The following is a 12,086-nucleotide window of genomic DNA, read 5'->3' as shown; positions in this document are numbered from 1 at the left end:
ATGGTAAGCAAATAAGGGAGGGTGCTCTCGTGGAAGCTTCATCTATTTATTTATTTATTTTAAAATCTTGATTTATTTAAGTCAGTAGGCAATTCAGAGAAGCTTCTTCAAGGTGAAGAAAGCCCACAAGCAAGCAGACAGGGTCGTGGTAAGAGAAACTTGGAGAGAGAGAGAGAGAGTGTTGGGGTTTTTGGGGAGAGAATTTTGGAAGAAAATTGGAGATGGAGACCCCCATCTATTAATTTATCCAACTAAAAAATCCCAAAATCATCAATGTTCTTTGTTTTGTAGTTCACCAGTTCTGAGAGCAGAAGACAAGCAACCCCTTTCCACCCAATGATGAATTAGGGTTCCAATTCAAAATCTAGAGATAGAAAAACCCCTTTTCCCTTTCTTTTTTTTCTTTAAAGAGAGAGAGAGAATTGAATTGAATAGCCATGAGCGTTTGATGTTCATCTTCTCCATTATTGCATGTTTCAATGGCCGTGGTGAGTCCAGTTCCGGCAATTTCACAGCAGCTTGATCACGTACGGTTACATGAAATTGGGGTCTCTGCGGTGATGTCAAGCACTGGAGAAATCGTGGAGGAACAGCCGCTGGCTCTTGTGGTCGAAGATAAGATATTTGTGGCAGTTGGCAAAGAAGTGAAGGAGAGTAAATCGATTCTGGTGTGGGCGTTACAGAACTCTGGAGGCAAAAGAATTAGTATAGTTCATGTTCATCAGCCGGCCCAGATGATCCCTATAAGTAATTCTCTCTCTATATATATGTTTTCCATTTTTCTTGATGAAATCTTAATGGGTATTGAATTATTGTTGTTTTGATGGTTTCTCTTGTGATTTGAATGTGAAATGATGGATAATTTGTTTGAATTTTGTAATTCATGTTCATCGGCTAGCCCAGATGGTCCCTTCTAGTAATTCTCTCTATATTTGCATTTTTTTGGCTTAAAATTTTGATGGGTATTGAATTATTGTTATTTTCATCATTTCTCTTGAGATTTGATCGTGAAATGATGGTTGATTTGTTTGAATTTCCAGCTGGGTTGACTCAGTTTTGTTGAACTACAAGTGCCCAGCTCAATATTTTTTGTCGTTTGATGATCATTGTTTTGAAACTGATGAATTTTATGATATTCTAATGGGGATGCATTTTTTATATTCTGAGATTATCTCTTCTAATCTGATCCTAATTGCTAGAAGTGGTAAATTCAATTGACTCAGTTTTGTTCAGCTCGAAGCACTGGTCTTGAGAACATTTTGCAGAAATGGTCTTTACTTCATCAGTTGCTGCCCCGAGTTTTTCTCTGGCCCTGGATCTCGATTTTTCTGTAATTCCAAGTTTGTGCTTGATTATTTATTTTTTTTAAAGGATTTGACCATTGTGTTAATGTTCACTTGAATGATTAATGGTTTACAAGAAAATGATTTTTTTTTTCTTCTAAGTTTGGAACGTGAACTTTATGACTTTGCAGCTGAATGTTTTCCAGCTGAAAAAGACTCCGGTTCAATTTAACTTTGGGTCAATTTTTTGGTTCCAGAATCAAACAAGAAATGGAGCTATATGACCTGCCATTTGCTAAATTGAGAAGTGTCTTTGGTTGAAAATGATTGATTTATCTTCTCTACTATCTAGCCAAACAGTCTACTCCAGTTATTGTGTAATTACTTTTTACGACTAAATTGCCTTTTCTATCTACTTTGCTGTTAAGTTCACAACTTAGGAAAAGTTTAAGTCGCTTTAAAAGCTTTCTTAATATAATGTATCAAGTCAACAATTAGGTTAATCATCATTTCATGGCTGTGACTTACAAAAGCATTCTTTTATGAATTTGGGATAAATTTAATTGAAAAGATTTCCAAGTTCTTTGATGTCTAAAGCAGACAAACCGTGGATCTTGAGTTGAGGTCTCCTCCAGCTCCAATCCATGCTACGATTTACTGTAGAGGAGAAGAATTGAAGTAATAATATTACAGTCTTTTAAACGCTGATTGGAGTTTTCATTTGCTTCCTTCTTTCTTGGTCTACAGTGGGTGGGAAATTTCCTGCCAGCAAACTGAAGGAGCAGGAGGTCAAAGCCTACCGAGATCTTGAGAGGCAAGATATGCACAAGATTCTAAATGACTACCTTCTCATTTGTAGGAAAGCAGGGGTATTGTTTCTTCTTTTGTCTCCTCATGTACATTTAGTAATTTTGTTGTTGTGGAATTGTATTTTTCCTGTGAGTTACTTTATACTGCATAGCTGAGCTAGTTTTTACTTCTGTTAATAAAGCTAAGTCTTCAGTATTACACCCATTTACAATGAGTGTAAAAGGAGGGTATATCATAAAATTGTACAAAAGCACTAATTTCTGTTACACGATTCTGAAATCCTTGGAGTTCTTTTTTATTACTGAATAATCATGTTTTTAAATTCCCTGACATGCTTTGCCCTTTCTGACTTCTTTTTCTAGGTGAGAGCGGAGAAACTGTATATCGAGTCAGAGAATGTGGAGAAGGGTATTTTGGAACTCATTTCTGAACATGGGATCAAGAAACTGGTCGTGGGTGCAGCAGCGGATAAGCACTACTCAAGGAGAATGTTAGAGCCGAAGTCAAAGAAGGCAGCATATGTGCGGGATAAGGCTCCTTTATTCTGTCATATTTGGTTCGTATGCAGGGGGCACCTCATCTACACAAGGTATGCTTGACATTTTTGTAAATTTATTGTATATCAGTAATTTATTAATTAAATATTTATTTGGTAAAATTTTTACTCAATGGAGATGGCTTTCTATGCTTTGTCGACAATTGTGTCTATATGGACCTTGTAATTATGATTACAAAATATCCGATTGGTTGATTTATAGGGTAGGTTGTGCACTTGTAACTAGTAAAATTGCTTCCTTCATCAATAACCTCATAATTTTTGAACTATCGCTTGATTGTTACTCTCATGATCTCTAATGAAAGGACTATATCTAAATAGGGAAGGTAGCTTGAATGGGGCTGATATAGAGCTCAGAACACCTCCATCACAGCAAGCGAGTCCAAACAATGAAACAGGGCAATCAAATACCTTCAGATCAATGTCCGTATCTCTGGGGCAGAATCATCCATCAAAACTTGTCAATCCAGGTCAAGACTTACCCAGAACAATGTCAGTCCCCGTGAGAATTACAGTGCTTTCTTCCCCTGATGGTACTGGAGGGGTGTCTGCACCATGGAGCAGGATGGGTAGGGAAGGGAGTTCCGACTATTGGGATGGGATATCAAAGAGAAGTCCTTCTCAGGCTTCAGGTTTTTCTACGTGCTCCTCAGGTGACATGGCTGGTGAGGTAAATGAAGATGGATTAGAGTCACGTGCGTCTCCTGTAGCCAAGCAGGCTCTTCACCATTCATCTCCTCCCAGTGTACTGGTATGTGCAAAACTGTCACAAGGAAAGATATATATTTATGTGATGGACCATGTGTACATTTCCAAGTTTATGTTCATATTTTGGGATTATAAGAAATGTTCTCTCTTTAGCATAATGAACTAAGTTGATTCAGTGACACAAGCCTCTCAAATCTACACCATCTGAAGAGTTGCAAACACGGTTCATAAATTTTTTTCAGGAAGAAAATATTTATGATCAACTTGAGCAAGCAATGGTGGAAGCTGAAAATTCCAGGCGGGAAGCTTTTCAAGAGTCTCTTAGGCGCAGCAAAGCTGAAAAAGATGCTATTGAGGCTATTCGCAGGGTAAGACTTAATATTTAATGCTCATTTTTTCTTTTATGGTGATGCTTTTCTTTCGGCTGTCAAGCACAAAAAGGGAAAGAGAGTGAAGGAAAAACCAAGAAAATAGATTTGAAGTTAATAAATTATTTTTACTTGCTTCTTCAAACTCTTTTCACTTATTTTTCCTCTTTCATATAAAAAATAAATAATTTGAAAATGCACAAGTCTTTAATTAATTTTAATTAGATTTTATTTTCTTTCATATTGTCTATGATATACCAAATATGAGAAAATCATTCTCCTTAACAATTTTTTATACTTTCGTTAGTACTTCCCTGGAACCACACATAGCCTTAAAGATTCTCTCTTCATGCTTGTGTAATATCTAGGGGGTAGAGACATTTATCATGCATGATCTAGATGGCCAGTATGCTGGGCAGATATCGTTTTGAGTAATATTTGCTTACATTCAAAGCATAAACATGAAGACTACTAATGAATGTAATGTGTGCGGCTAATCATGCGCCCCCCCCCCCCCCCCAATTTACAGGCTAAAGAAGCCGAAAGATCATTTAGTGAGGAGTTGAAACTGCGGAGAGACATTGAGGAGGCATTACAAGCCCAAGGAAAAGAACTTGAAAGCCTGAGGAACAAGCAACAAGAAATCATGGAAGAACTGAAGATTTCTTTGAATCATAAGTCGCTTCTGGAGAATCAAATTGCAGATTCTGAGCAGGTGGTAAAGGAGTTGGAGGAGAAGATTATCGCTGCCGTGGAGCTGTTACAGAATTACAAGAAAGAACGGGATGAGTTGCAGATTGAGCGTGACAATGCAATCAAAACAGCTGAGGAACTCAAGAAAAAGGGAGCATCAACTTCACATACGCCTCAGTACTTTGCTGAGTTCTCTTTTGCAGAAATTGAGAAAGCAACTCAGAACTTTGATCCATCAGTGAAAATTGGGGAAGGGGGGTATGGAAGCATTTACAAAGGTTGCCTGCGCCATACCCAAGTGGCAATAAAGATGCTGCATTCTGATAGCTTCCAAGGCCCAACAGAATTTCAACAGGAGGTAAGATGCATGCTATATATTCACTCAAAAATCATTGGAATCATTTGTCTTCAGCATCCAATTTCAGGCTGATGGCCCTAATCAATCATTTAATCTGGAATTCAAATCCTATATCATGAATCTTGTTCTCATCTGCAGGTAAATTATATGTCAAGTACCCTCAATGCATTGTCTTATCATTTTATATTTGAATCAATTAATCATTTAGGCAAATGTAGATGCATTTTTGAGGATGTCTTGCTGTTTGTTTACTCCCATTCAATTGGCATATGTTCCAATTGAATATATGCAGTGCATATTATTTGATATTGCATGTTATGTCCGTTGAATTCATGCTTGTGTCTTTACTCACTCACTGTCTTAGTTAGCCAAAATATCTTGTCAAATCACACAATCATACATGGCATATCTTGCATACAACTTTCTTTTATATGCTTGAAAGTGTTATTTTGATATCTTCTGGAAATGTGATTCACTCTAGAATTAATTGTTTGGCTCAATTTTGTCAATGCAGTGAGTAGTTGATTATAAAGAAAATTGTTATGAAAATTATAAAAAGATTTCCTGCTTCAAGGGGACCTTTCTTTTTTTAATATATTATATAAGTTTTAGTTAAGGGTGCAATTTGGGCGGGTTGGTCCGAACCCAACCCAATGTTTGGGCAAGCTTGGTTAAACATTTTCAACACTTAGATTGATCTTGGGTTGAGTTTTTTCAGCTCAAACTTAATTTGAGTTCATTTCAGGATAAGGTTTAGACAACTTGAGCCTTTCCCAAACTTGATTTTTATAATGTCTATTATGCTGTATAATAATATTCTTTTTTTTATATATATATTTTCAAGAAAAAATGTCAAATTATAATTATATCATATATTTTTTTCATTTTTTTTTAGAATGATATATTAGTTTATTTTTACTTTTTTTGTTGCTATCTTGAAACTTTGTTTTGTTTACTATTTAAATTTTGGTAGTAATATATAGATTTTTTTTTTTTTTTTTTTAAAAAAAAAACACTATAGATGAATTTTGAATCATGTTGCCTAATCAACAGACCAACCCAAGTCTAACCTGATTAACTCGAGTTTAACCCGATGAATATGAGTTTAACGTGAGAAACCCAAATTCAATCCGAACTTAGAAAAATGAGAATGGGTTAGGTTTGGGTTCAGTACCTCGGACTAAAGTTTGGGTTGAGGGACTAATTGTTTTTAAATTTGATTGGGCTCAAGTTAGCCATCAACTCAACCAACCTATCCAACTTGTAGCCCTAGTTTTTTTCTTTTTCTCCATATCTGCATTTTAATATAGTAGTTCATCTTTTGCAATTGGGGGAAAAATTAAACAAACATATCAGAACCTGGGGTAGAAAAATGAAAGTAAATTTACTTACAAAATTGGTACTGCAGGTCGACATTTTGAGTAAGTTGAGGCATCCAAATTTGGTAACTCTCATAGGTGCTTGCCCAGAAGCCTGGGCACTCATCTATGAGTATCTTCCAAATGGAAGCCTGGAAGACCGACTCAACTGCAGGGACAACACTCCCCCACTGTCATGGCAAGCTCGTATTCGCATTGCAGCAGAGCTATGCTCCGTGCTCATCTTCCTTCATTCCAATAATCCTGACAGTATAGTGCATGGAGATTTGAAGCCTAGCAATATTCTTCTGGATGCCAACTTTGGGAGCAAGCTTAGCGACTTTGGAATCTGTCGTGTGATCTCTCATGATGGAAATTCGAGCAACAGTGCAACCATGTGTTGCAGAACTGGCCCAAAGGGAACTTTTGCCTATATGGATCCTGAGTTCCTCTCTTCAGGGGAGCTCACTGTAAAGTCAGATGTATACTCATTCGGAATTATATTATTACGGTTGTTAACTGGGAAACCAGCAATTGGGATCACAAAAGAAGTGCAACATGCATTAGATCAGGGAAATTTGAACACCCTGTTGGATCCCTTGGCTGGGGACTGGCCCTTTGTGCAGGCTAAGCAGTTGGCTCTCATGGCACTGAGGTGCTGTGAGATGAACAGGAAGAGCAGGCCAGACCTTGTCTCAGAAGTATGGAGGGTGCTTGAACCCATGAAGGTTTCATGTGGAGCTTCATCATCATCATTTCGGGTCGGTTCTGAAGAGCGTGGCCAGATTCCACCCTACTTCATTTGTCCCATTTTCCAGGTAACTTCATTACACTCATATTCACTCTCTACTGTCTTTTCCATTACTTTCTCCATAATCAGTGTAACTTCACACCTTCTTTACCCAGTTGTGTCAGCAAACCAACTCTGAATTCTTCCTTATATCCAGAACCCTTCATGCTTCAAAAACAAGCCTTACTGAGAATCCCTTCTGTACTTTACACATTCCTCTCATTGTCTCAAACTTGCAGGAAATCATGCAAGACCCTTGTGTGGCAGCTGATGGGTTCACCTATGAGGCCGAGGCTCTGCGAGGATGGCTTGATGGCGGCCACAGCACTTCACCCATGACAAACCTGAAGCTTGGTCACCTGAATCTTGTCCCCAACCGGGCTCTTCGCTCTGCAATTCAGGAGTGGTTGCAGCAGCCCTGAACATTTATATATATCTACATACACCATTTTGTATTCTTCATAATGTCTATACTAAACTTATTTTTTTCTTTTCCTTTTTTTCTCTTCTCGTCTTTCACCATTTTGTTTCCTTATGAGATTCTGGAGTATGTATAAGCATTATATTCTAATTACATTGTACAGAAAAGCAGCATGTTCATGTATTTATATAATTATATTTTTATATAAAGTGTAGGCTTATTAGACTTAGGTCTTGTTTGGGATAGTTTCCTTTGGAGGAAAGATAAAACTGAAGCTAGAGTCACTAGTGGGTAATATCGGTGTTGTAAAATTTTATTAAACATGAAAAAACTTATTGCATTGGTTAAAATAGAGCTTCTACGATAAGTAATATTTTTTAGACTTTTATATTAAACTTTTTTTTAAGTCATAACCTCTTTAAATAAATTAGTCAAACAGACATAAAAGTTCTTATTGAACTTAAAAAATGGTTTTTGACTTCTCAAAAGTCTTCAAACACGACATTAGGAATGTTTGAAACTAAAAGACAATAGGATTTAACAAAGCTAGATTAATTTCAACTAATTAGTTAATCATTCTCCAACATTCCCCAAACATGAGGTAAAAAGATTTTGTACTCTTATTTTATTTCTAAAATTCAAAAACTTAACACTTAAAATAGGTGTGAGATAAAGATGCTTGAACAACCTAGACACCAATAACTTGTCTTCTTGTTCCTCGTAAGAACCACAAATTAATCCTTTAGAGAAATAAATTTTCGCAAAACTTCATGAAAAATCATTCCTTTTAATTTTTTTCCTTATGTTATTTTGGTTTTAGAAAAAATTAAGAAAAAATATAAAGAAAATAAAATTAAGAACAAAAATAAAAGAAAATAAAAATGAAAAAAAATAAAAATATTGAAGCTTATATGCTTTGATAAGCTTCTTTTCCTTATTTTTCTTCTTTTATATAAAGATGAAGTGATTTAAATCAAATATGATAAAATATTTTTTGCTTAGGATTTTTCTTGGAGCCAAGCATGACACGCTTTCCTGAATGCTGAAACCAAACACTACATTAAAAAAATCCCTAATTTCTTAAAAATTTTAAATAGTGTATATGGGAATATACTCATCAAGGATCATGGGCGTCCCAATGGACCTGAGCCGACTTACCTTTGAGAGAGGCAAATGGGAAGGAGCGTGGGGCCCACATCCACGTGTGATTCCACCATGAGGCATGGTACGTGTGAGATAACACCCCACCATTGCCGCAACACATTTCCACTACACGAATTGCCCATTCTATTATCCCGTATGTTGAATTTCAATAGTTGCGACCTCAACTTCATCTCCATATATTGAATCACAAAAGGTGCATTCTTCACTATATTCTTTGTAGAATCGAACAAGTTCATGACACGTATGATCTCTTTTCAACTATGTAAACGAGTTTTAAATTCATGACGACCCATTTCAAACACATAGTTGAAAGTGAATTATTTTATATAATATTAGAGTTAATCCTTAATCCTAATATTGAACTCTATTTTGTTGAGTCTTGCAAGAAGTGTCAATTTATTTAACCCTAAAATTTTGTAAGACATGATAAATATATTATGTCGGTATGAAAAATGATTATGATATTTTACATCAAATAAAATATATATATATATCATAAAATTGATAATATCAATAATGAGAGGGAGTGAGTTGTTACAAATGATATAAGGGGTGTCATGTGATATTTCATATTAAATTAGGGTTGAAACATGAGCGGGGTGGTGACTAATTTGAGCCAAACCCAGTTTGAACACTATCCTAAATTTAACTCAATTTCAGTTTTTTCAGCTCGAGTTGAGTTTGGATTAGTAAAGGTAAAAACGTTTTAGTTGGGTTGATGATACTAGACTCATATTAGTTAGTTTGTATGATTCAAAATCAATTCACAATATTTTAAAAAAAAAATCTATATATTTAAACCAAAAATTAAATAGTAAATGAGACAAAATTTAAAAATAGTAATAAAAAAGTAAAAACAAAATTATACATCTTTTTAAAAAGTAAAAAAGTATATGATATAATTATAATTTGATATTTACAAAAATCTAAAAAATAAATAAATATTATTATATATGACCATAGACATTATAAATGTTATAAAAATATTAAATCAGATAGCTCGTCTTGTTCCAACCTTACTTTGAACCTAACTCAAATTAGATTAAAGTTCAAAAAACCCAACTCTAGCCTGACCCAAATATTAAAAATCAAGTCCAGATAAACATCAAGTTCGATTGGTCCAGTCTTACAAAGTGTACCTTTGCTTTGCATAGGAGAAAATATTCTTACTATTATATATATATATATATATATATATATATATATATATATATATATATATATGCTCTTGACAATTATATAAAAACGTTTTAAAGTCACGAGGATGTCATTATCCAAAATAATATTTTTAAAAACATCTTACATAGTTTAACAAATAAGAATACAAATAATCATTTCAATTAATTTTTGAAACAGAAATTAATTCTTGAATCTAGGCCGGGTCAAATCTAGACACTGGATGAGAGAAAATATAAACAAATGGGATTAAAGTTTTTTTTTTTTTTTTTAATTTAAAAAAAGAGAACATGATCCGAAATAGATTAGAGTTTACCGAGACAATACATAAGATATAAAGTAATAAGGTGTTAGCTACAAAGTTATTGAATTGTAGTGGTATTGGGATACGGATGTGGCACCCATGATTGACAGGTATCATTGGAAGACCTTTCATTCTAATGAACTTTTGGATTATTTAAATAATTTACTAAGAATATTCAAAAGTCAAATGATTCATATTATCCAGCCATAAGTAAATTATGCTTGCTTTCTATCCACTTTATTTTTAATAGAAATATTTTTTTCTTTTAAGGTGAAAGTGGTATTAAAGGGCATTCCACCAAATCTTAGCCCTGTTAATCACCTTTTGACCAACATCAAGGATGCTCTTAGAGATTTAAAATTAGTAACTTGGAGCAAAATCTTTGGACACCACTATGGTTTTAATTATTTTTTAAAACCAAGTTTAATTCTAAATCATGCCCACATCTTGCTTTGAGGACGTGGCTCACTACATTTTCGTCAAAATCAAGTCATTAAATTTTTGGTTTTTAAACTTTAGCAAAATCAAGTCATTCAATTTCACAAAATAGAAAATAACATTTTAAAAAAAAAATGTAATATTTTATTAACTTATACATTAAATATATTTTTTAAAATAATAATTTTTTGTTACGAAAATTTATATATAAAATAGGGGTATATTTTAAAAATTATTCTTACATATTTCTTTAAACTCTTCATTTATTTATTTATTTATTTTTATATAAAGGTTAAATAAATTTAAAATGTATAAATTTTTAAATAATTTTAATTATATTTAATTTTCTTTTATATTTTTTTTATGATAATTAAACATGGGAAAATCATTATTTTTTAATTTTTTTTAGGTTATTTTGGTTCTAGAAAATTTGAGAAAAAATAAAATAAAATCAAGAGAAAAAAAAGTAAAAAAAAAATTAAAGATGATAAATTATTTTTACATGTTATATTTTTCTTCTTTTATATAAAGATGAACTAATTTAAACCAAATATAATAAAATATTTCTTTTTTCTAGTTTTTTCCTAACTTCTTAAAAAATTTAAAATAATGTATAGTGGATATACTCATCAAGAATCATGGGGAGGCCCAGTGGGCCTGGGCCCGCTTACTTTTGAGAGAGGCAAAAGACAAAATAGTAGAAAGCAGTGTGGGGCCCAGACATGTGAGCCCCCACGTGTGATTCCACCATCGGGTATGGTATGTGTGAGATAACACCCCACCAAAACCCCAACATATTTCCACCCTCTGAATTGCCTGTTCCATTATCCCATGCTACTCACCCATACCGATATGACACGTGTCATCATTGAATTTGCTAAACCCAACAAAAAGTCAAAGAAATTCGGGGCGGTCTTTGACTCCTCATGCCCACCAATCGTGTCTCGAAACGTATGGAACTGGCCTAGGATTCACCACTTGGTACCAGAATTCCTGGTAATTATTATTCCGCCGTCTTCTCTGTACGGTCTATACGGAGGCCCTAACTTCACCAGACGGTAGCCAGTTACTGTTAATGAAATAAAGACCTTGTCCCCACGCGCTTTCTCTTTCTTTATTTATATAAAACCCTAGTCAAATGGTAATAAAAATAAGGTGTTTCTCCACTAGTAAAAAAAAAAAAAAAAGGCTATTTGAAGATAATTCTTAAATAAAACTTTATTCAAAAATATTAAATTATGACTTTTGAATAAACATTCCCTGAACCAAATGATTGACCAAACATATATAAAGAAAAAAGTGAATACTAAGGAAAAATATATCAAAAAAAATTAAAATTGAATAATAATGAGAAAAACTTATAAATTATTTTATTAATTTTACCATTACATTATTTTTTTCAGAAAATATTTAAAAATAAAAAAGTTAGAAATTATTAAATTTTTTTTATAAATTTTATATGAAAATAAATTTTAATATATATATATATATAATATTTTGTTTTTATGTATTTTTTCTCAAGTTCCTCCAATTTTTGTTAAAGGCCAAAACATTTATACGGCCCAAACAAGGCCGTACAATGATGTAGATTGTAGTACAAGGTGGTTGCAGTTCTTATCAACTGAGATTGTTTAGTCGGTGATAAACACGCGGTGGGTG

General features: G+C 33.6%; 1 protein-coding gene across 2 annotated transcripts; it reads left to right on the top strand.

Moving 5' to 3' along the window:
• Positions 1-7,554, top strand: LOC100243070 (U-box domain-containing protein 33). 2 transcript variants are annotated; one of them, XM_010663494.3, is made up of 9 exons: positions 1-148; positions 499-747; positions 2,031-2,152; positions 2,456-2,682; positions 2,971-3,400; positions 3,600-3,725; positions 4,255-4,776; positions 6,185-6,952; positions 7,164-7,554. In XM_010663494.3, exons 2-9 carry the CDS (start codon positions 561-563, stop codon positions 7,344-7,346), a joined length of 2,565 nt encoding a protein of 854 aa, XP_010661796.1. In that variant the 5' UTR covers positions 1-148; positions 499-560; the 3' UTR covers positions 7,347-7,554. The 2 variants fall into 2 exon arrangements, with proteins under 2 accessions (XP_010661796.1, XP_002274993.2); XM_002274957.4 differs by having other exon boundaries at positions 84-747.
• Positions 7,555-12,086: the final 4,532 nt, after the last annotated feature.

Source organism: Vitis vinifera, chromosome 15 (genome assembly GCF_030704535.1).
Source record: "Vitis vinifera cultivar Pinot Noir 40024 chromosome 15, ASM3070453v1".
In the NCBI taxonomy this organism is placed as follows: Eukaryota; Viridiplantae; Streptophyta; class Magnoliopsida; order Vitales; family Vitaceae; genus Vitis; species Vitis vinifera.
Note: the sequence above shows the minus strand (reverse complement) of the source record. Positions and strands in the feature narration are given on the sequence as shown.